Raw genomic sequence first — 23,423 nt, forward strand, 5'->3', positions numbered from 1 at the left:
TTCAGCGTGCGTCGTCGCCTCATCGCTCCCTTGACGTTTGGTAATCAGTCGCTGCGCAACACCGCAGACGTGCGTATGTGCGTGGGAAGTTTAGTTTTAACACAAAGCGTAGCTGTGGAAGTGTACGCGGTTGGAAAGTAACTGTGAACGTGCGGTTTTCGGCAGATTTTTAACCTCGAAGAAGAGGAGGATAGGCCGAGCATATGCATGCTAGGCGATGACGCTTTGATCCCCGGCGAAGTGGAGTAGGTGCTCTTTCTTTAACTTCTGTATTAGATCACGTCTTACATCCCGTACCAGCTTATTATCCGAGAAATTGTATCCGAAAGATCGCGGTTGCGATATCGCGTGTCGTTCTGCTCCGGCTTCAATCGATGCCGGCGGAATGAAAAAAACAAACGAAGTGATGTAAGAAATAAACGGAGAATGGAACGCGTCTCGTCTACCGCCAAGGGCTTCTTATTGACAAGTAAGGTAGGGGTGGCTCCCCAACTCCCTTGCGAATCTTCACCCTCCAGCTGACGGATTTATATATATGTATAGTCTTATCGTCTGACTGACACTTCCATTCCTCTCTTTTTCTCGGATATATTATTTTTATCTTTGGTGGTTTGAAAACAAGGCGTGATTCTCGTTTACCGACGTATTTAACTGCAGAAAATTTTCGGTCAGACCTCGCGATCCAACCTAGTCCTCATAGCTTCCTCGGGGATATTCGCAGCGTAAAATAAGCTTGAATCCTGGTAGTACTGCAGTAAGGAGCGTTTATTTCCTTGTGATTTCTCCGGTCAACACCCTATATATATTTGATGCGGAGCCTGCAGCGTATTATATGCAAATGTTTCACTGTTATCTGCGAATAATCCGCGTCATCGTATTATTTACGGTATTCCAATTGTACATAAAGGAACTTTATTTGTACAGCGTGATTTTTGTAGAAGCTTCCGAGCCGCCGTAAAAAAAAATTTCGAATCAATTACCCACCTGGATTGAAGAGAAAGATTAATTCCGCGGTGAATGACATCTGTTAAACTTGATCACTCGTGTTCAACTTATGAAATTTGAAGCAGCGTTTGATTGAGCAAATATTCCGAGCGATTTATTGGAGAAACAGAAAGTCGATCGGTTTCAAATTATTACAAGCTACTTCCTTACCGCTCGTCAAGTGAACTGTTAACCAACTATGGGTATCAATCTGATAGGTAAAACCATATAAACGTGAGGTCCAATTTAATAACACTCAATTATATCTGCATCCTCTTCCGGGCAACAGAAATTCTGGATTGCTCGGATGGTGGAAAAGCAGGAGTCGTTATTCGACAATGCTGTACTCGCTTATAACCCAGATCGGAGAATATACTGGATTGACATTATCAGCCTTTATGAGGCATAAACCTGCAACACGTTCACTAGAGGCATCAAAGTCCTTTCTCTACAAATACGTGTAGGACCGATAAACGTGTATATGCGGGTATATGTATATACTTACATGTGCAGGTTCCAATAAAGTTTCGGGAAGGAAGATGCTGGTCACTGACCGCAATTGAAAGCCGGCTGCAAACGATAACACCTCTGCTCGTCTCTTTACAGTATTTGGACAGTGGTTCGCCTACAAGGTATAATCCGTGAAATCGGATCGAGCTCGAAGAAACTAGACGTGTATTTGTATCTATGAACGTAATGCATACCGGAATATATATATGTCAGTATGAGAAATACTCTTCTCCAAGCCGATAAGACAATCGCGGCGAAGGACACGAGCGGGAAATTGCAGGGTGTGTGCAATAATTCTCTGAAATTACAAATGCGTCAGTGTAAGAACGTGCTAATTGTAAGGTGGGTAACACGGGTCGCGTGTTACACGCACATGTTCCTGTGCGGACAGCAACCCCATTCACTGCCGCAAATTCGTGTCGGCGAGGAGAGACGGTATCGATACGTAAGGAGAATCTCACGTGAACATGTCGTTTGATACTGTACTAAGGATGCGTCGGTGTGAATGACCTATTCCTTAAAAATTCCGAATTCCGTTTCCCGACTGTAGCTACGCCGAATCCGATTCATCATCTCTTCTCGTGAAAAAGAACGTAAGAAAATGAGGATCAATCGAACGGTCGGGTCAAGGGAAGAAGGTCCATCAAATACTTGACCGTTATCGCGTTATCGGGTTATCGGCCAAGAGATAGCCGGTTTGTTATCGGTCGCCGCGGCACACTCCGATTAATTCCGGAATCGGGAAAGAAGGAAAGACGGACGAGGAAAGTGGCCGCCTCCCTTGCTTTCCGCCTCCTGCGGTGCGCCTGAATCGACCCCAAGAGAGCGAGTCGCACACCTGCAGACCCGTCCTCGAGGGGAAGGAATTTCGGACCATCGACGTGGCCTAGTTTTGTTTCATGTCACTGCAGCACCGACTCACTCTGCTTAGTCTGTTGTACGGGGACGTGGTCAACAGGGGAATCCCCACGTCATCGGGGCGGGGGGGGGGGGGGGGGGTTGCATCCCCTGTCTGCATCGGAGGAATGATTTAAAAGAAAAGCTTTGTTCTGCTGCACCCACTGGGAGATTGGCGGCTTTCCAAACGAGCCGGAATTTTATCACCGACGATCGTGTAAGCAGGAACTACGCGTGTATATGTACGTAATTAATTACGAGAACGCGGGACGCGATGTATGTAACGATTAGGTTGATGATAGACACGCAGGGTGTTTCACCGTAAATTTTATATGTATGTATAAACACACTGATCTTTTTTGCCGTTAACGAGTAGGCATCGGTTATCCGTCGGTCGCGCTTTTATCTGTAATGGCATCAAGTCGTTCAATTGCAACTTAATTTAACGCTTGTACACACAGAGTACTACAAGCTGATATATCGGAAACGGTTGGAGGTAACAGGGAAACCACAGTAGTTTTCTTTTTAAAAATTTGAAGAATATCAAATTTTATTCCTGTGCAGAAGTAGTGCAAGAACGTCGCTAGTTGCAGCAAGAAATTTGACAACCTGCCGCTATTCAGAGTTCCGTGCGCGCAGACGAATGTTTTGAACAAATGCGAGAAAAACGTTATATGTATATGAGCGAAGATAAGAAAAATCATGATTGTGATAAAAATTTTTAACACACACTATTTACTCTGCATTTTCTTGCTAGTAGATATTCCACCAAAATAAAAAACACGTTCTGCATGATCACCTGAATGAATCCTAGTATTCGCCGATTAGCAATCTATAATTTTGCCAATACATCTAAACATTTTAAAACATCAATTTTGTAATGTTTTCGAGAGCCTCGTTGGATATGTATGTGTATATATACAGCATTGGAAAATTAAATTATTATAACAGCATACGACTCATACGAGAGTTAATATTTTATCGACATATAATATTCGCCACGTGTTCAGTTGTAAGATAATTGAAAACTAGTATCTTTATACGTTCCATCCGTCGGTTATTTCTTACGATTGTGTCCCTCGTTGCTTTCACATACAATGGCCCCACAAAAAACTTCTAGGAATTAGAGTCTTTTGCTTTTAAGCTCATATCCATCTGGCTAAAGCCCGAACTAAATACATACAATACATGTTGTATGAACATGAGAATTTCCGTAGAGTTGGGGCGAATAACCCACCTAATATATCTCGAATGACTCAAATACGCAGTTTCGTGTGATTGTTTTTAGGTCAGCAGGGGTAGCAGCGACAGCAGAAGAGCAGTGGCAGGGAAAGGCTGCACCGCGCGACGCCGGGAAAATCGACATGGGAAAGTATTGGCTGAACGTTGTCCTCCTTCGAGTCGTCCTTCCGGTCATCCTCACCCTTTGTAAGTTTGCATAAGATCGTATTCCTCAGTTTGATAGTCCGAATTAAATATGAGATGTTGGATCGACTTTAAGAAAAAATCTTTTTTTTTAGCTTCTAAACTAACGCATCTATGATTGATGAATTTGACGATGGTACAACTTTTATGATCATAGGCTTATTGTACGTCTCATATAGAGTTTAAAAGTGTATAGTCTTCGTCGCTATACCATCTATGGAAAAAGGTGATACAGACGCGAACGAGTTAATGTATACAGAACAGCGGATTCCAAATTGTGAGCGAAAAGTCAAGGCTGCGTATTTCGATAGAATCCTTTTCAAGGCATTGGATATAGCTGGAAACGAGTTCTCACATACGAGCTTCTTTTATCTGTATGCACGTATATAGGAATAAGTACAGGTCATTGGTATAGTCGATTCCCTGTAAAATTTAACGCTAGAACAACCGGAAGTACGAAATTATATACTTGCGACTATTATAAATACGCATTGTGATTGGCTGTACAGGTACATATATATATATATATAGACATTGTAGTAAAGAATTTGCGAAGAAATTAATTAAAAGAGAAACTATAAGAACGTGCAGCACGGCGTGACAGCCGGCCGGCACATCATGGTGATATCACCTTTTATGTTATAAAAATAAACCCTGTTGGTAATCATTTATGACGTAAACTCGACCCCCTGGTTCCGGATACACATGCCGTGGCAGTCCAACAATAATTTCTGACAACTTCCCGCGTGCATTGCCGCTATTCGCGGCTTTTACGCAAGATACAAACCGAGGAGCTCCGGGTACGAATGGAACGCATAACGCAATTAGACTCGACCGAGATATATATAATTAACCGACGAGCGACCTCCTTGACCCCGTGACCCCTCCCCAGCTCTCCCTCTGACGGTCAGATTTCGACGGTTGACACCCGGTTGTATAAACATAGGCGTAGCTATAGGTGCAGCCATATGGTACTCGATGTGACATCGCCGTTTGTTTGCGCTGTACACAATTATTATACATCGGAGCACGCCTCAATTCTCTGTGTAATCCGACACTTGGCTTTTCCCCGCTTCTGTGCATTTGCCTCCCTTCCTTACACCTACTTTAAAAATGTTTCGTTGTCGGGTCGAATTAACAAGCTCGATGAAACCTGAAGATAGAGGGTGAAAAAGCAAGGACAGACAGGTACATTTGTGGGTGAAAAATAGCGGCGCTAGAATGCCCTTTTGCGTGATTCAAATTCTACCTTACAGACTAGCGTGTTCTTGAGGTTTTCAGGGGTGTTACGGGTCATGGGTCGAGTCCCTAGCGCTCTGACCTTTCGTTTAAAATTTAGGCCACACTCTCCCACGTATGACAAACCTACTTCTTGTTATAGCGTGCTAGAAGTACAGATATAGGGTGTATGCGTGTGTATCACGAATTTGTACCCTTTTCGATGCACGTGAAAACGTAGGTGCACGCGGATGTGCTCGTGCTGGTATATCCCAAACTCAACGTTTTTTCCTTTACTTTTTCTGCTTCTTCTTCTTCAACCTTAAATGGCAATTTCAATGTTCAAACAATAGCACATTATGGTTCTGTCTAACGCGCGCTGCGGTGATTCAGGATATTTTCTCTGAATCTGCACACGCGACAACTGGGTTGAAACATTGCGCATATCGCGTATTTGCGTATTATATGCGAAACGCAGGGATGACATTGTTGCAGAATGCACAATACACTTGCTGCAATGCTACGAAGCTTAACTTATATCTTTATCGTATTCGCTTCGTTGACTTTTTCTAAGCCAACCTGTATAAGGTGCGCCTCACCTGGCACTTGCCAGTAATTGGAATAAGCAGACACACGCTACGAGGTGTGGAGGTGCAGGGACGCTGGTTTTAAAAAATAAAAGTGACTTCGTGCCCTCGCGACTCTCGCGTGCAGTGCCAGACGAGATAAACTGGGCCGTGCTTCTTCTGCTCGTTGCTGGTAGTATTTGGTATTTTGTACCTGCAAGTAGGGAATATCAACATTACTGAAACTGAGCAGGAAACGCGTGCGATTAGGTGCAGTTTATAATATGTCAAACATGCGGCCGTTTTCCTTCGCTCCGGAAAGGAGCGCCTCGCCGATGCGTAGAGCGGGGAGCAGGCGCTCGTAATTCTTAACCGTGACGCAATCGCGTTCATGCGATGCCGGAACAAACTACCGCGAACTCCAAATCACCGTGCACGACTAGCATGATTACTCGGACAGCTGTGTATGACCTCAGAAAATTCTTTCACGATCTTTAACGCCGGCCCATATTTATACGCAGACGTGGAGTATTACATAGTCATGACTGGGTAATAACTAAAATGATAATACGCTTTATGGTTCGTAACAATGATTATTTGCAGATGGATGAGACAGGGTGTTTCCTGGTCAAAACTCAACTTCATTTTCTTCGGAGTGAAAGCAGGCACGGGATCTGTACACTTGCAGTTAGAGCTTTTCCAGTTATATTTAAACTTGGAATTCCACCTTAGTTTTCTATCCCTCCTTCCACTAGCATGTTGCCACCGACGAAGGCTCTTTCTAAGTAAAGCCCAACCAAATGTTGACCATGTGTTTCGATTTGCTTAGACCGAAACGATTACCTCCGGTATTCAAACCAGTTAAAACATCTCCCCACTTTCTTGTGTCAATCAATTCTTTCAATTTACGAATGCTGTAAAATGCTTGACTATCCTACGTGTGCGATGAATTCGCCTTACGTAGCTACCACTTTTCCTTCACTGAAGCATGTTTGGTTGCCATCAATTAGGGGCATGTTACATGCCTGTGATACCTATAAATACGAACAAATAAATATTAAGATAAATGATTAATTTAAACACCGTATTTATTTGTAATTTTCTATGTATTCAATTTTGTATAATTATATAGGTGCAGTATGGAGGCCTACGGGATTATCGGTCATCTACTTGGCCCTGATGTTGTACCTGCCTATGGTGCCGATACCATCCAGCAAAACGATGAACGGACACACTGGTCGTTACTTAATCGTCGCAATGGGTCTGTGCTTCCTAACAGCCGTCATACAAATAACGTTTCAATTCGTGCTGTTGGCCTTGCAACCCTATGGGCACTTCCTGAAAGATTGTACGTACTATGAAGGATTCAAAATTATGTGTGGTAACACGTCGATTCTTTACCTTGATTTTTAAAATGTCCTTAATAGTATTGATGAATTGAACCCGCAATCATGACCCTCTTTCAGGCGAATTCTTAGAGACAATCTTAAGACACTTCGGTCTTGTAAGATTTAACAACGCTACAACGTGGATGGTGTTTTACTGGCTCAGTCCAGAGCTCGTCTCCTTACCCTCCATTGTCCTCCTGTATGTCTTTTGTCGGAGGTTGACTCATGAAAGACAACAAGGAGATGAAGATCGGTTCAGCACCAAAGAATCCGCACCTCCGTCACAGAAGGTAATATGAAAATGATCTCAAAAGTGTGCAGGGGTGAAACGAAATCGCTGGTTCAATACTTTTGAATCTTACTTTTCTCAGGTGATTGATTTCTTGGGTACTGTAGGTACCTATGCGGTACTTTTTTCGTTGTGCTGTGTTGGCACTCTACAGCCGTCCGTGGAAGGAGGACTATATTTTCTTGTCTTCCTTGGAGCGGGAACATTGTGGGCTTGTAACACGGAGCTGAGGCGAGGCTTTGCAATAGTCTGCAGGCTTGTAATGATGCTTGCTCTTATACATGTGGTTGTAATTCTGACGTACCAAACTCCATGGCCTCAGGCGCAGCTTCCAGCAGATAGCCCTTGGGCCCGTTATCTTGGTCTTGTACCCGTCTATACAAGTAATTGCACCAATTCAAGGGAAGTTGATGTCGCAGCTGACGACTGGGTCAGCTTCACCGAACCAGTGAGGCTCATATGGCTGTACTACATTCTTGCACTACAGTCTCAATTCCTAATTCAAAAACCTGTAAGTCTTTTACCTCGTTTTCGGAATTAAGTGAATAGACTTAAGTGGTTTGGAAATTTATTTGTTTGAACTTTATAAGAATCTCGACAATTGTTAACATCTAATGAAATTTCTGAAACGCACTACTATCATGTAAGAATAACTAATTGGGGACGAGGTTCTATGTCCCACGGCTGCTTATACTAACAAAGCTTTGCAGGAAAAAAAAATGACACGATTTGGTGGAAAATTGGAGAACTTAGACACACCTTTGTCACGCCACGTGTCTGCGAGACGGAGAACACCCTCGCAAAGATGGCAATCAGCGCGTCGGAAGGCTCGTGTAAGAGGAAAAGCCTCCAATCTCCGTGCATGGATATTATTACTTCAGATTAATTTATTTTAGCCTCACACATTGTCGATGTTTTTTTAACATACGTGTTCTGCTTTGAACTCACGCCATTGGATACAAATCTACTTTCAACTGCGAGAAAAGCAACCATTTCTGACGTTAATATTTTTTAGGCCTTCTTCTCTGTATGTGTATTTAGGTGTCGAATATATTTTTATTTGCCATGTTCCTGCGGTAATTTTTGCGTTTTGCTACACTGAATATGATTTTGGATGTTGCTACGTTTAGTTTGCCGTGTTTTAGGGGTTCAACCAGGCCATGACATCACAGCCTGACGAGAATACACCCGTACGTATGAAGCTATCGCTAGAATTGCCTTTTTCTTAATGTGCCTAGCTTTTCAACTATATAATACCCATGTTTTAATCACTCGTCCACCTCCTTTTCATTAATTTGGTGCCTGGGAACAAGAAAATACGATACCGACATATGTATACATTTTTTACCATGTTTTAAAAATACTTGAATTGCTTTGTACAAGCATGCATGTATTAGTTACAACAATGATGTTACTTTTATATATATATATATATATATAGATATATATCCTCATTTTCATAAAGCAACATGAAACAAGCTTCACGTTTTTTCAATCAATTCTGAATATTACCTATTGTAGTTAGAGATCGGTGCAAACTATAAAATCAAAACCTTCTAATCGAGATTTACTCCAAAGCTGATGCGGTTTGGTTCTGGACGGGCTGGACTTCTTCAAGATTCAACGGGTAGCGTCATTATTCAAGACGGGCATCACGATGACAGTATTCAGATGCAGTCCATGAGTGAAGGTGTGCACTGAGATGATTGATTTTAAACTTCTGTTGTGTAATATTAATCACTGAAAACATTACATTTTTTGGCAACTTCTTCTCTTCCAGGGGCCACAGAAGAGCAGCCTGGGGTATTTGAACAAGTTATCATGGCATTCTACGCAATATTTCAACTTATAATTCAGTCATCGTATTTGGCTACAAATATTGTCATGATGGTCAGTGCAAAAAAAGTGATATCAATCAATAGCATAATGATAACTCATAGATTTATCCATATTTTAGGCTTGGAGTATAACGTATCACAGTTGGACAACATTTGTTCTCCTATTGTGGGCAATAATATTATGGATGGTGCCAAACAAGCGATCATGGATGATGAAGTGTTCTCCTTTCATCGTTATGTATGCAACTCTGCTACTAATCACGCAATTCATATTTAATTTGAACCTAACTAAGGATGAGCTACCAGATATGATTTATGATGTTGAACTCTCGCAGATTGGATTTACTAAAACTGACCAATTACATAGTTGGCATCTCCTTGTGAAGGTAATATTTAATTTTTTCGTTACAAATTACAATGCTATTCTATAGTGAGACAGCTTATGTTTGACATTGTATGCTGTTTCTTATAAAACTGAGAAAAATCTTACTTCTTCCTGTAATGAATTTATCTACAGTGTCTTTATACGACTATGTTTTGGATAACAATGAGACAATACATGGTGGAACGAAAACAACAACGCCGATCATCTGCCTTAAGAGATATGGTAGCTCCTCTTCATGTATCTGTCTCGACAGCAACTACAGCGATGCAACAAGAGATGCCGGAGATAAGAAGTAAATTTATGAAAGATGTTGGAACATTAATTCAACGGATACTAACGAAATTTTGGATTGCTGTTGTCGCTATTATGTTATTCACCAGTGGTATCACCGGTGAGCGCATGACAGTATTTAGAATCATTTATATGTCGCTGTTCCTTGTCTTCGTCATCACTTTCCAGGTAAGAATTTTATCTCTTATGGCTGCACGGGCATTCAGAATTGTCATCTAGACTGAGCAATTCATAAACGCAACTATGATTTTCAGATATCATGGTTTGCTTGGAGAAGAATGATGTATGGATTTTGGATCACTGTTATTGCATACTCCGTCATTATGCTCATCCTTGTCTATACCTACCAATTTCACAAATTTGACGATTATTGGACATACATAAACGTTGATAAAGACTTGTAAGTAAATTATTAATTGAAAATTAGTAAAAAAATTTATTGCGTTCTGTATATTAGGTGCAAGTAAGATATGCTATTTATTTATTTTCCAGGCAGAAGGATATAGGCTTAGAAACATATCAGACGAAGGATCTTTTTGTACGCCTACTAACACCTACGTTTTTTGTCATAATCACCGTCGTGCAGATGCACTATTTTCATCAAGACTTTTTGAACGTGACAGATATTGAAAAGATGAGGTATGTAAAAACATTCCTCAACGAATATGTGGAGTATTGATATTTTTTCGTTAAATTAAATTAATTTCAATTTATCATAGGCCTGTAGCAGCCACAGACGTCAGCCAAAATCAGACAAATGAACCTCAAGCAGAGACCTCAGTTGCCGCTGCTGTAGGACAAATACCAAGATCAATATACACGCTGAAGCAGTTGAAACGTATGTATTACTTTGTTACTTTCAATATAGGTGATACTAACGCAAAGTTGGAAATTATAGAAATGTCAAAGATGGAGAAAAAGGCACTTCTTCAACAAGTTCTAAAGCGCTTGCACAACTTCTATAACCATGTTTGGTTATTCCTGGAAATTCACATGGAGAAAATTATATTTTCTTCAATGATGCTGCTCTGCGTCAGTGATGTAAGTTTTGTTTTGCACGATGTACTGCTGCGGTTATTACAATAATGAAACACTCTATCTTTGACAGGTATGTGCAATTCACTTCCTGTTTGTCCTTACAATAGTGATAGCGATAAATCTTCGACAGAGCATACAGATAGCTGCAATCAAGGTAATGACCGCGACTATAGCAGTTCTGATGGTCATTAAAATGCTCTATCAAATAGAATACATCAGCCACAACAGCTATGATAGGAATTGTACAGTAAGTGGATTATCGCAATGTCTTCTGAATCGTCGATTACATGAGAATAATGATTTGTATTATTTCCACAGAACAACATATCTGCTAATGACTCGCCACTTGCTTCGAACCAAACGATCTATAATATTGCAGAATGGATAGGAATGAGGAAAGAGCTACCAAACAGGCTGCCTATACTCTTGAAGGGATACATTGGCATAATAACTGTAACTACGTTTCGAGGAATCATTTTAGTGCGACAAATGTTCTATAGGCAGATGAGAGGCCTCTCTTTGAAAACTCCACTGATCATGTTCCCAAGTATCACAAGGAAAGACGCAGATATGGGAATCATTGAGTGTCTGAAGTTCTTGTTCAATTACGGGTTTTATAAATTTGGCCTTGAATTGTGTTTTATAGCAATTATTGCTCTCATCAGCACCAGACTTGACTTTTATTCCGTACTCTACGCAGCCTGGCTGGGGTTTTTATACTGCTTCCGCAGACCCACATTGTCTAAATTATGGCCGATTTTTCAGTGCTTTGGTATTCTGATCATACCCATACAATATTTCATTGTAGTTGCTCCACCACCATGGCTCTGCATTAGTGAGTATTTCTTTAAACTACAGTCCAGTTTCGAGGTACCCAATATTTGTACAAATACAAAAGTATGCTCCTTTTACAGAATACCCGTGGTATGAATCGGAGTTTCTTCGTGATTTACAGGAGTGGATGTTCTTTCCAGACCCAGACTTTCCACCAAATTCAAAAAAACTTCTTTGTAAGTGTAATAAATATTCCAGTTCATTAGGAATATATTCAAACGTTGCATGATCTTGTTGTAGGTGACTTTTTTCTTCTACTCATGATCACACGTCAACGACTGGTCTTTTATATCGAGGCGTTGCAAAAAGAAACTGGTGAAGAATATTCAGCAGGTCATAATTACAGCGTGTATATGGATATGGAGAAACCACATTTTATTAATCCTGTGGGAGATTTTGTGTCACACGCTCATACATGGCTAGACGTCATTAAGCGGGGGGTACTCTCCAGCTTGCTCTGGATATCACTGTCCATCATGTTCTTAGCTGGTACCAACAGAACCAATCTCTTCTCGTTAGGATACTTGGTTGGAGCATTTGTGTTTCTCTGGCAGGGTAGTGATTTCTATCTTCGTCCGATAAGAATTATCCTAAAATGGTGGAACGTTTTGATTGGTTATAACATCACAGTCATTATGCTAAAGACAGTGTTACAAGGGATTGGATGCATATACATGGAAGAGGTTAGTCTAGTATTTTATATATATACCTATATTATAATTTATACACTTGTTTAAGTGGTAACCCATCTATCATTTCATTGCACCAGCTCGAAGATTCTGCTTGTTGGCTTGTTCAACTCCTGGGTATTGCATGCCTGAAGAAATTCAAGAGTAACGTACCTGGAGGTTTTATAGATGACAAGTGTCGGGTACCAAGGGAGGATATTGGAATGGTTTGGGATGCATTATGCTTTGCATTTCTGATAATGCAAAAGCGACTGTTCAAGAGCTATTACTTCTTCCATATCGTAGATGAGACCAAAGCAATGAGCATCCTAGCTTCTCGAGGTGCTGAACTCCTCGAAGAGTTACACGAAAAGAGAATAGAAAAGCAAGACTCAATGGAAAAAACAATTTTGGAAAAACTTAAATTCAAAATGGACAAGATCAAAGCGAGTCAAAAGAAAATAATGGGCCCTGTTTACAAAGATCCAGTTTCCCATCGTGCTGGTGAGTCTTGGCTCCATTTTCATACTTGCCCTGAAGAAGTCTTTTCTATCATTCATCAACTAGTCAAGCTCTACCCTATTTTGAATAAAAATTTATAGCAACCGTAACCTTTCATTACTGATCTCTATTTCCTGCGTACCCAAGACGGGACTGCACCTTTGGCACGCTCGCCGAGTGCCAGTTCCTGTGTATCGTCAGGGCATACACCACCTCAGGGCTATCAGACCCCGATTGATGAAGATGAACCAGCTCCGCTAACACCCCGGGCTGCGTCTCTATTGCAGGCGCCCACCCCAAACTCTGCTATAATGACCGTCTCCTTGGAGGGTTACCTTGAACCGACTCGTATTTCCTTTGGTTCTCCTCCTAGCAGTGAACTCAATCCTCGTGGCCCATCCCCTGACGAAAGTTTTCCTGTATTCTCACCCCCGCCTTATGACCAAACTCGTACTGATCAGCAAGCATCAACTACAAGGCATCGCCGTCAGTCCAGCTTTGTTGGACCACCTTGGTTAAATCTTCAGACCCCCAGGCAGTCCATCATCTCATCGACGTCACGATCCCCGCATTCACATCATACGTGTAACCTTATAAACAGATCATATGTTGCCTGCAGCTCCTGGCTCCTGTACATAAGGGCTTATATGCAGCACATATAGTAGAATTCAATGTACGTTTTTACTCGTGGCACCTTCAACCTCTTTTACCCTCCTTTTACCCTAACTGAGTCCAGGAAGAATAAGTTTCTTTTAAGACAGCACTTGAACTTTTGTATTTTATATAGGTTCTTATGCCGCCAACATGTTTTATTTGTGTAAATAACTTTATGATTTTTTTTCAGCTTTGACAGATATTATTTAATTTATGTGTTTTTATCAGATTTACTCTATCCAGGATCGCGACCATTGTACAGACGTCGTCCTCCAACGACTAACAGAGAGGGTAAATTCTACTTATCTGCTTAATATCAATTTTTCATTACATCCTATCCCTGCTCTAGTTCCAGCCCCTTCCACGATGTTCCATCAATCATCCAGTACTCCAATATAATTTGTGTACAACCGTAGTAAAATTATTGACAAATTTTCCAAAAAGTGTGGTCATCAATGTGTCCACAGCTAAGGAAACATACTCATAAGTAAACTCTTTCTATTGTACAAGATTGTGTTGTAAATATGTACAAATTGCATGCTTCACTCTATGGTGCTCTGCGTGGAACAACAGTATTAACCGAATTGTATTTCTTTCTATGGCAATGTAGCCGTTAGATCCGGTGACTACTACATGTTTGACGATATGGATGATGACGATGTCAGTGAATTAGTTGCCGATGATGAAGATAAGAAGGAAGAGAAAAAACAACGAAAGCGAGACCCACCTGGACGTAGAATGACCATTTCAGAGGTGAGTTTGGTTACTCTACCTAAAGTTAGTGCGACTGTTGTCATTAAAAAAATACACCTTGTTGGGAATGACATTCAATATGATTTTATAATATTTGGAATGCTATGAAGAGCAGGACATTTAATAATGGGCCCTGGAGGTAAAGGGTAGTCTTCGTTTATCAGTGAGCCAGAATTTCATGTATCAGTCTCGCATTTTTTTTATCGATACCGCAGCATATCACTGGGGCTTTATTTCATGTGGTTGAAGTAAAGAAGTAAAAAAAAAATTTAATTTTGGCTGGAAGATGATAAACGTGATTGAACGAGTCATGGTGCTTGCAGTTGGTGAACACTGTTTTAAAGACAGATATAGAGATAGCAACGCATGTCGCCTTGCACGGGGGAACGCCTCAAGATGCCCTCCAAATTCGACGGCGCAGTGAACCGATGACCCGCAAGAAATCATCAATGTCCTATCTCAGTGCTCGCTCTGAAACAGATACTGCTGCACCTGTTGATGTGAGACTCCCTTCAAAAACCTGCATGACATTACATGATCATTCCCTGCCTGTCATGCTTAAGTTTCATTTTCTTTCACTATTTTTCTCCATCTCCTCCTCTTTGCTTTCTTCTTTTCACTCCAGTTACTGTCGCTGATACTCAAGGTGCTGTTCACACTGCCATTTTCTGTTCTAATGGAAACGCGTATGTGTTGAAAGTACTTGCCAACCGGTAGGTACATTGCATGCAAGACTCAGAGTACGATAGTGCTACCATCAAAGAATCGTAGTCAAGTAATTGAACACATCAAAATTTCATTCTTTCGTAATTAGTTCTATTTTTATTCTTTTCAGCTACGCTAGCAGTAATTTGCTTCTACTTGCATTAACAATCTGTGCTCCTACACACTTGAAATGTTTTTTTTAAATTCATTCAGTTTTATATTTCACAGGATCGGGATGATGCTAGAAGTATAGATTCGGCAGACCAGGACGGAGCAGAAAGGGAGATGAGGGCGGATGATCTGACAAGGACTTCTATTCCCTCAGAGGATGAAGATGAGAACGTGGAAGACGAGAAGAAAATTTCGATTACCACATACTTCAAGTTTGTCTGGGCGTTTATCAACAGTGCCATTGTGTCCATGACAAAACACTTGAATATTTACTCACAGGACTATCGGTACATACGAAAGGTTTTGACCGAAGAAAAAAAGAACTTGAAGGTTTGTACGTTGCACATTTCCAGGCACCGTTTTTGCCTCTATCTTTTATTCTTTGAATAATTCAACCGACCTGCTTTCACAAGCTACAGTTCTTGTCAACATTTCCAGCAAAAACCCGACTTCAGAACCGGTACACGTTTGGGAATCAGTCAAATATGGCAACCAATAACTAAAACCCAACAAGCGTAAGTATCAAATCGTCGTCTCGTAGCCTGGTAGGTCAGTAGTCTAGCAGCCTAGTAGCTTGTATGGATATTTGATATAAATATTCAAATAAACAAACGTAGATAATGTAAAAGATTCATCCACGAATTACTGTTACAGTCGTAAACAGTAATTGCAGTACAGTCTAAAGACAGCAATATCGAAGCGAACAAAATTGTGAAGATAGAAACAGAAATTAATTTTGTCATTGCGACATAACTTGCAAAAGTTCAAAGTATGTTTATTCTATCTCTATCGCATAGTGCTGCAAAATTAGGGAATGAAAAGAGAATGTAATCACGTGATGGCTGTACAATACTGTAGCTGTTGCATGACCCACGCCCCTTAGCCTAACAGCTGGTAGATAAATGTGCTCGCTCCGACAGATCTTCGACATCAACGATCGGCAACAACACTGATGAAACATCCGAAGAGGGCAGCCGACCTGTGGGCCAACCCCGTCGCCTCCAAGATAGGTAGGAGCTTTAGTTATGCATGCTTGTAGCTTTTGATGGAACGCAGCTCAACATATGCGCAGATAACTGATGTATTGTAGTGAGTTCTCTTGAGTGCTAATATAATCATATAACTTGCTAATTTAATCATATAATCATACAATTTGCTTCAGTAATAATCAGAAAACGGGTTTTAGTTTTTGGTAGCAGTAATAGCCATTGCTGTGTAGCTTAACAAACTATCGCCTGGAACATACTGACGAATTTTAGTGTACACTTAATCCATTGAACATTAAACAAAATATGATTGTTATTTCCAGTGGTAATCAAAGTTTGAGGCAGATTAGTGTAATAAGTACATGGTGATTTTCACCAATGGCGTTAAAGCACTTGTTACCTCCTATGTTCAAATCGGCAATCATTGCTACTTTATTGGTAGAAAATGAAATGCAAATGGTGTAAAACTTGAAATCTATTTTTGTTTTTCAATTCTACAACATTGTGATTACTTTGGTAGAATAACTTTAATAGCTATCATAAAAGCTGATGATTGAAAATGAAGAGAGATCTGTAAATCCTGATATATTTTAATGCATTTACGGAGGATTGAACGTAGCTGACTCATTGAAGATAAAAAGTAGAACGATAGTGGTATTGTCTGTACCAGGAAAGAGAGCTCGCTGACGGTGCCGCACATTCGTATCCTGGCGCCTAGTTTGGAGCGAGGATTAGATATGTCTTCCTCCTCCTCCAGGTACTAATAATTCAGGCAGAAATTTGGCATTGCGTTTTACTCCACACGCCTCTATGCATGTAATTCTTCATATATATTGCACCCATACAAATCATCATGAATTAAACATGTTATATGCGACTCTTGCATATTTATCCAAAAACAAATGCATGATTCTTAATAGGTAGTTTTTTTTCCTGTAAATATCTATATATTTCGCCTCCGCCTGACAAGTAAATCCCGCAAGGTGTCCCTCAATGATTTTAATAAAATTTTGAGCATCTGGTAGGTATGCATGGTATAAAAAAATATGCTGTCTGAATTAGCGCGATTTTGAAGTAAGAATTCTGGAAATCTCTCTGATTTTGTTTCGACTACTGTTACCTTCAAAAGGTATTCTCGGAAAAGCTTTAAATAAATTGAGGTATACTTGTGAGTGAAATTTGTAAATAGCAGTACTCCATCGAATGCACCGTACGTGATCATTATCAAATAAAATTTCTGGTCTATTAGATTCCCGATTGACCATTTGTTAATATATTTTCATAATCATGTCAATCATTATTTCAGTTGCAGATTTTTAAATCTGGCTTCTGGGCCGAGCTTTAAATGTGTTTTCATTGTTGACTCGTAGGGCAATACAGACTGTTAATGTTACATGATGTATCTGGAAATACGGAAACGAAATTCAATAGAAAACAATCTGTGTTGATCTATTAGAGTATCAAAGTCCATATATTTCCCTGACCATGACGTGGTAATTTAATCCATAATTTCACAGTTCCATCATATCCCAAACAACTATATCACATCCAGATGAAGGTCAGGCAGAATTATCTGAAAAGGATCAACCACCGATAATCCAACTATTGGTTTCAATTTGGTTTGTGATATTAGCTCACTCTAACCTGATGTGCTACTTCATGGTGTTTCTTCATCAGATTAAGAATGCTTCGATTTTATCGTTACCACTGCCATTAATGGTGTTTCTCTGGGGAACCCTGACAATACCAAGGCCCTCAAAAACCTTTTGGGTTACTCTGATTGCCTACACCGAGGTCAGTTTAAAAATTTTTTCATCACCTCATTGCACTTTAATTTCAATAATATTTTCAATTGTCTTTCAGATCGTCGTGATCATAAAATGTGTATTTCAATTCGCGGTTCTCCCATGGAACAACGATGCCCCCACTAATAAGCCCTTCCTTGCTCAGAGAATAATTGGCATCGAGCGGAAATCAAACTATGCACTTTGGGACTTACTGATACTGCTTATCGTCTTCTTTCACAGGTAGGTTCAGATTGACTTCTTCATAAATAGTGCATGGGTTTACGCATCTGAACCTGCTAGTGAATACAAGGAACACAAGATATGAAAAGAAGACATTCAAAAACTTCTTATCACGAGTATATGTATGGCTGTGTTGGGCTTGGTGTTTATGAACTAATTACCGATTTTGAAAAATTTTATTTTGGATAGACTGATGCTGAAATCTTTGGGACAATGGAACACTTCAACGCCAAAGGCAAGAAAAGTGATTCCTTCTCATTTGCTGATAGACACAACTCAGTCGCCAATCGTGGGTGATAGAGGACAAGGAGAACAAACTGTAGTCCGAACAGAAGATGTTTTAATTGAAGAGTACGATAATATCTTTATTACTGCTTCCTCTTTCTACATTCGTAATCATGACACTAACGTCAAGTGTGTGTTTTAGCAATAATCAGATACGAAGAGAAAGTTTGAGAAGATCAGGAGATGAAAGAGATCTTTCCTCGTTAGCTGGGGATAATGATAGAACTCTCATTATACGCACAGAAGAAATTGATCCATGTGATGAAAATTTAACCACTGCGATTGGCATGACGTAAGTTTTTAAAATGAACTGGTGAGGTGCAATGAAGGACTTCATACAGTACTTTTGGTTAATTAAAAGCAATTATTATACTATATTCCAACCATTTTAAAATTTACAGTGCCAAAAAGTACGTAGAACCAATGAAGATATATTTCCAGAACATACTGAACGCCAATGGTAAAGAGAAGACCAATGTATATGCGTACATGTTCTTCTGTGATTTCTTCAATTTTCTCTTGATTATCTTTGGATTTTCAGCATTCGGAGTATGTGTAAAAATTTAAAGACAGCGTAACATTTTGTTACTCGGGGCCGTGAATTGCAGGGTTTTTAAATTTTAGACTCAACAAGGAGATGGTGGAGTAGCAGCATATCTATCTGAGAACAGAGTTCCGATGCCATTCCTGCTGATGCTGCTACTTCAGTTTGCACTTATTGTAATTGACCGAGCGCTCTTCTTACGGAAATACATTCTTGGAAAATTGATTTTCCAGTACTGTCTAGTTGTAGGCATTCACATATGGATGTTCTTCATATTGCCAAGTGTCACTGAGAGGTACTGTTCATGCATGATCTAGTTTTAAAAATATTGAATTACGGATGCTAAATGTGTTTAATCATCTGTTCGACATTTTGCTTATGATAAACAGACAATTCAACGAAAAGCTACCACCACAAATTTGGTATATGGTGAAATGTTTCTACCTGTTACTAGCAGCGTATCAACTGCGTCTTGGCTATCCTACTCGCATACTTGGAAACTTTTTATGTAAAAAGTACAGCATCGTCAATTATTGTCTCTTCAAATTGTAAGTAAGGAATTGACTGCTGTATAAAAACAATTTGGATACTTCTTACTTTCTATTCAGTGATTGACCACATACTTTATTTGGCAGATTTATGATAGTTCCATTTCTTTTTGAATTACGAGCTGTCATGGACTGGATTTGGACTGATACATCAATGACAATCATGGATTGGTTTAAGATGGAAGATATTTTCGCTAGCATCTATCAACTCAAGGTTAGATCTTACGTGTTTAAATTAGAAATGTAGTACTTCAGTGCCTATAATATTGCAATATTTTTCACAAGGCATCCACCATAATCCTGTAGACTTGTATCAGTTATTGACATATTTCAGATGTCATCCTTTCAATTTACAGGTAAAGGTAATTATCCTGTTCACCTTAGTGCCCGTAGCTCTGCTCTGATCGTTGGATTTATTACATTCAATAAGTATTGTACCCTTAGTGTGAATCTCAAGTTTTACTTTAGCCCCTGCTCTACTAGTCTATACACATTTATCACCAAGCCTCAATTCCAAATAACATATTCAATTCCGCTAACAATGTTAAGTCACAGCAGGCAGGCGATAGGAAAATTTAACTATACCCAAATATTATTTTTCTCTCACATCTTTCATCTCTTCATAACCACTCATTGTACATATGAAAATATATTGGCATATACAATGATTACAACCATGCCTGTTGTGAAAATCTGATTTAGGTTTCCCTGGGCTTTTGTATACTTACATTTTATAAATAACAGTTATACACAAATATGCTAACCTTATACGGGGTTGGTCTGGAAATCTATTATAAAATTTTATGTTGTCATTGATAATAACAAATGTCAATATACAGTATATCCTAATACTTGAATCATGCAAAACTTAAAGAAGTTTTTTATGAAACAATTATTATGTGATGAAATAAATCTCATCGATAATTTAAACAGAGAAAAGTGGAGGAAGAAGTAGCAAGTTTTTAAATGTATGGATGCATGGTTTCTGAATTCATCAGACCAGAATTTTTATTTATTAAAATTATTAGTATCCGCAATCACTTTTCCACAACTTTATCAAATAACGATTCCTTTGCAGTGTATGAGGGGTGTCGAAACAGATTTTCCACAACCACGAGGTATCAAGAAGCAGCAAATGAGCAAGTATTTGACTGGTGGGATAGCCCTCTTTCTCATGATTGGCATAATTTGGTTCCCACTACTTCTATTCGCTCTTGGAGGCACTGTTGGAGTGTCGAACATACCCTACGAGGTATCCATGAAACTGCGCATAGGCTCCTACGAACCGATCTATGCCATGTCTGCGCAGAATAGCTCCATAACCACATATAGTGATACAGAATTCACTAAACTCCAGCAACTGTATGCGACTGATCGCAGTGCGGCAACATTCCTTGAGAATTATATTCACTCAGACGTGGCAGCAGTCAAGTTGGGTGCATCATCAAGACGGCTATGGGCAATTTCACCTCCTGATTTGGACAGGTTTTAATTTTGATGATGTACTTGTTTTTGTGCATTGTTGTTATTCACTAGGCACTGATTATGAGTTATGTTTTTTTTTAGGCTGAAAGCAGAACTTAACTCGTCACTCACAGTCACGATGCACGTTGAGTGGTCTGTGGCCAGGAAAACAGATGTAAAAGATGTTGGCGAAGTAGCGACTACGCTACGCGATATACAGTTACCGGCCACGATTAACGGGCAGCCAAATCGTCTGCGATTGGCTTTGCTGAAGATGCTCACATTGCAAGACCAGACCACAGATGGAAGCAGCGTTTCCTCAGAGATAATCACGTTGTTTAACGCTTTTCCAAAGTTCCTTAAAGTCACCAATAGACTGACTGATGTTGTGCCGCAGCTTATGAATTTTCCGGAAATAGGTGAAGTGTTTATAATTGTTCGTTTACTCACCCTAATGTGTTCTGTTTGGAATGTACCGAACAGAACATGAAATTTTCAAACAAATTTATGCTAACCTTTGAACCGGTTGATTTTAGTTCGAGAAGATGAAACCAACACCGACTATTTGTATCGAAATGTAACGTTAATGCTGTCAGGAAACTTCAATTGTTGTGCTCCCCAAAAATGGTGGATAGTCAACGAGGACTGCACTGATATTATATACACGAATCGCCTCAAAGAGATTCCAGAAAACGATTGTAAAAATATCATGATGCTTCTGTTCAATGACAAAGCATTCCCAAAGGAGCTCAGTTTCATCTCTGGAGTTGGGTAGGAATCATCATCGCCATTGCTTAAGCACCCAAATAAAAATAATATTTTTCATCTTCAGAATCCTTGGCTTGTATACGACAGCCGTCATCCTCGTCAGTCAGATGCTCAGAAGAAACGTGAGCGAAATGGCACCCAAAATAATGTTTGAAGATCTTCCATATGTTGATCGCATACTACGCCTCTGTCTGGATATTTACCTGGTGCGAGAAAGTGGGGAACTATGTCTAGAGGAGGATCTATTCGCAAAGCTAATATTCCTCTACAGATCGCCGGAGACATTAATCAGGTCAATAAATTGTGATCAGAATTAATTTTCATTACGAAATATATTATTTTACCAAAAGAAAACAAAAGACTCTAAGTCAAAATTAACGTTACAGATGGACACGTCCTCCAGAGCCTGGGGAACAAGCTGATGACAATGAGGACGGAAATGCAGAGGAACGTGAAGAACATGGCGGTATGCAGGCTGCGTAAGGTGTATCCCGAGATACTCCGTCCACTGTTTGTCACTATATCCCTACATAAAAGGTTATAAATGGGGGAAGCCAAGTATGAATCCACCCCATCTAATGCGCGAACCGACCACACTGTATGTAGGCTGTTCCTAAGCACATCACGTGTTAACATCGTTATGTACGCAGTGTTTGTAAAGTGGTCAAAATTTTGTCAGGAATTTCAAGTTTTCGAGAAGCATCATCTTCTGGGTCGTTTTATCATTATAATTGTACGTAAAATGTTTACACGTGTGTGCTGCCAGATTTTTTTACTATACAGCCATTGTTTTCACAATCTTGTGGTCGCTTTATGTGTGTAAGTAATTACACAGTTTCTAAAGTTGCTGAAATCAGTTAGAGCTACGCAAAAAGCAAATCTACAGACAAAATTCTCCAAAACTCAAAACGTACAATTACAGTGTTAGAAACGTTAAAGTGAAGTAACAGCCTTCTTCGTTGTGTAGCGTCTGTTACGTGGCGTACCTACACGCGTATATCAAAAATTTTAATTTTATCAGAAAAACGCACACCGAATGGGTGAATTTTTCGCATTACTGGACCTGGCTAATGATTTTAACACATCGCGTGCTCCTGCTTTCCCATTCATATAGTTTAAGATATAATATAATATATTAAAATAAGAACGACGTTGGTCTGTGACGTGTTATTTATAATTAATATCGTAATACTGTCGATTCGTTTTATACATTTATATTACTGATTTTTTTTTTCATCAAACTGCCATGTCCTACCCCCATGTGCTCTGTAATATTTATATACATAACACGTAGGAAGCATATGTTTCCTCGTGAATTCATGAATGTTTTATCTTACTCACTAAATATTGCAGTCATTACTTGGTCATTTTACTTTATCAGTGCCTTGTTATGCGGGTTATTTTTTACCGCAACATATTATTGTATGTACCGCAATTACGCCTTCATGCTTACCTCGTCGCGTCGTAGCGATATAATGTTAATTATGTATCAGCATTTGTAAATATCAGGATATATCAATATACATGTTATATAATATACATGCGTACATACATGTATTTCGTACGTATTATCTTGAAATATAAAAAGCCGATTCAAATTATGAAAAACCGTATCGTTTATGTCCCGGTCGGTATTTGATTCAGCGAAAGTCCAGCCCAGGATGATATAATATGTAAAAATATATG

The 23,423-nt window shown here is 39.6% G+C and overlaps 1 protein-coding gene and 1 long non-coding RNA gene across 11 annotated transcripts; one reads left to right on the forward strand and one right to left on the reverse strand.

Moving 5' to 3' along the window:
• The first annotated feature begins 54 nt into the window (after positions 1 to 54).
• On the forward strand, positions 55 to 23,274 carry LOC124405634 (piezo-type mechanosensitive ion channel component). Of its 9 annotated transcripts, none has more exons than XM_046880681.1 (39): positions 56 to 245; positions 3,680 to 3,819; positions 6,733 to 6,948; positions 7,067 to 7,278; positions 7,360 to 7,788; positions 7,988 to 8,110; positions 8,856 to 8,967; positions 9,058 to 9,167; positions 9,235 to 9,501; positions 9,633 to 9,959; positions 10,046 to 10,191; positions 10,284 to 10,430; positions 10,511 to 10,629; positions 10,690 to 10,832; positions 10,900 to 11,076; positions 11,148 to 11,664; positions 11,744 to 11,839; positions 11,904 to 12,346; positions 12,433 to 12,835; positions 13,715 to 13,777; positions 14,097 to 14,239; positions 14,563 to 14,739; positions 15,173 to 15,445; positions 15,554 to 15,630; positions 16,036 to 16,125; positions 16,772 to 16,858; positions 17,619 to 17,895; positions 17,965 to 18,128; positions 18,318 to 18,479; positions 18,556 to 18,705; positions 18,815 to 18,962; positions 19,038 to 19,252; positions 19,347 to 19,505; positions 19,593 to 19,719; positions 20,584 to 20,990; positions 21,072 to 21,388; positions 21,506 to 21,740; positions 21,802 to 22,029; positions 22,124 to 23,274. In XM_046880681.1, the coding sequence occupies exons 1-39, from the start codon at positions 208 to 210 to the stop codon at positions 22,218 to 22,220; spliced, it is 7,761 nt and encodes a 2,586-aa protein (XP_046736637.1). In that variant the 5' UTR covers positions 56 to 207; the 3' UTR covers positions 22,221 to 23,274. The 9 variants fall into 9 exon arrangements, with proteins under 9 accessions (XP_046736641.1, XP_046736637.1, XP_046736638.1 ...); XM_046880682.1 differs by lacking the exon at positions 7,988 to 8,110 and adding an exon at positions 8,423 to 8,467; XM_046880685.1 differs by lacking the exon at positions 16,036 to 16,125 and having other exon boundaries at positions 55 to 245.
• On the reverse strand, positions 8,372 to 10,783 carry LOC124405639. 2 transcript variants are annotated; one of them, XR_006929128.1, is made up of 4 exons: positions 10,671 to 10,783; positions 9,839 to 10,011; positions 8,849 to 8,997; positions 8,372 to 8,579 (listed from the first exon to the last, which is right to left on the reverse strand). It is a non-coding gene; the product is annotated as an uncharacterized LOC124405639 (long non-coding RNA). The 2 variants fall into 2 exon arrangements; XR_006929129.1 differs by having other exon boundaries at positions 8,849 to 9,017.
• Positions 23,275 to 23,423: the final 149 nt, after the last annotated feature.

Source organism: Diprion similis, chromosome 4, assembly GCF_021155765.1.
Source record: "Diprion similis isolate iyDipSimi1 chromosome 4, iyDipSimi1.1, whole genome shotgun sequence".
NCBI classification, from domain to species: domain Eukaryota; kingdom Metazoa; phylum Arthropoda; class Insecta; order Hymenoptera; family Diprionidae; genus Diprion; species Diprion similis.

What these genes read in the sequence shown, in the direction of transcription:
- LOC124405634 (XM_046880681.1), top strand. Translation starts at nt 208, where the DNA reads ATGCTAGGCGATGACGCTTTGATCCCCGGCGAAGTGGA. An exon ending in TGGGCACTTCCTGAAAGATT is followed by an intron (nt 6,949 to 7,066) that starts GTACGTACTATG and finishes ACCCTCTTTCAG; the next exon opens with GCGAATTCTTAGAGACAATC. An exon ending in TCGCCGGAGACATTAATCAG is followed by an intron (nt 22,030 to 22,123) that starts GTCAATAAATTG and finishes TTAACGTTACAG; the next exon opens with ATGGACACGTCCTCCAGAGC.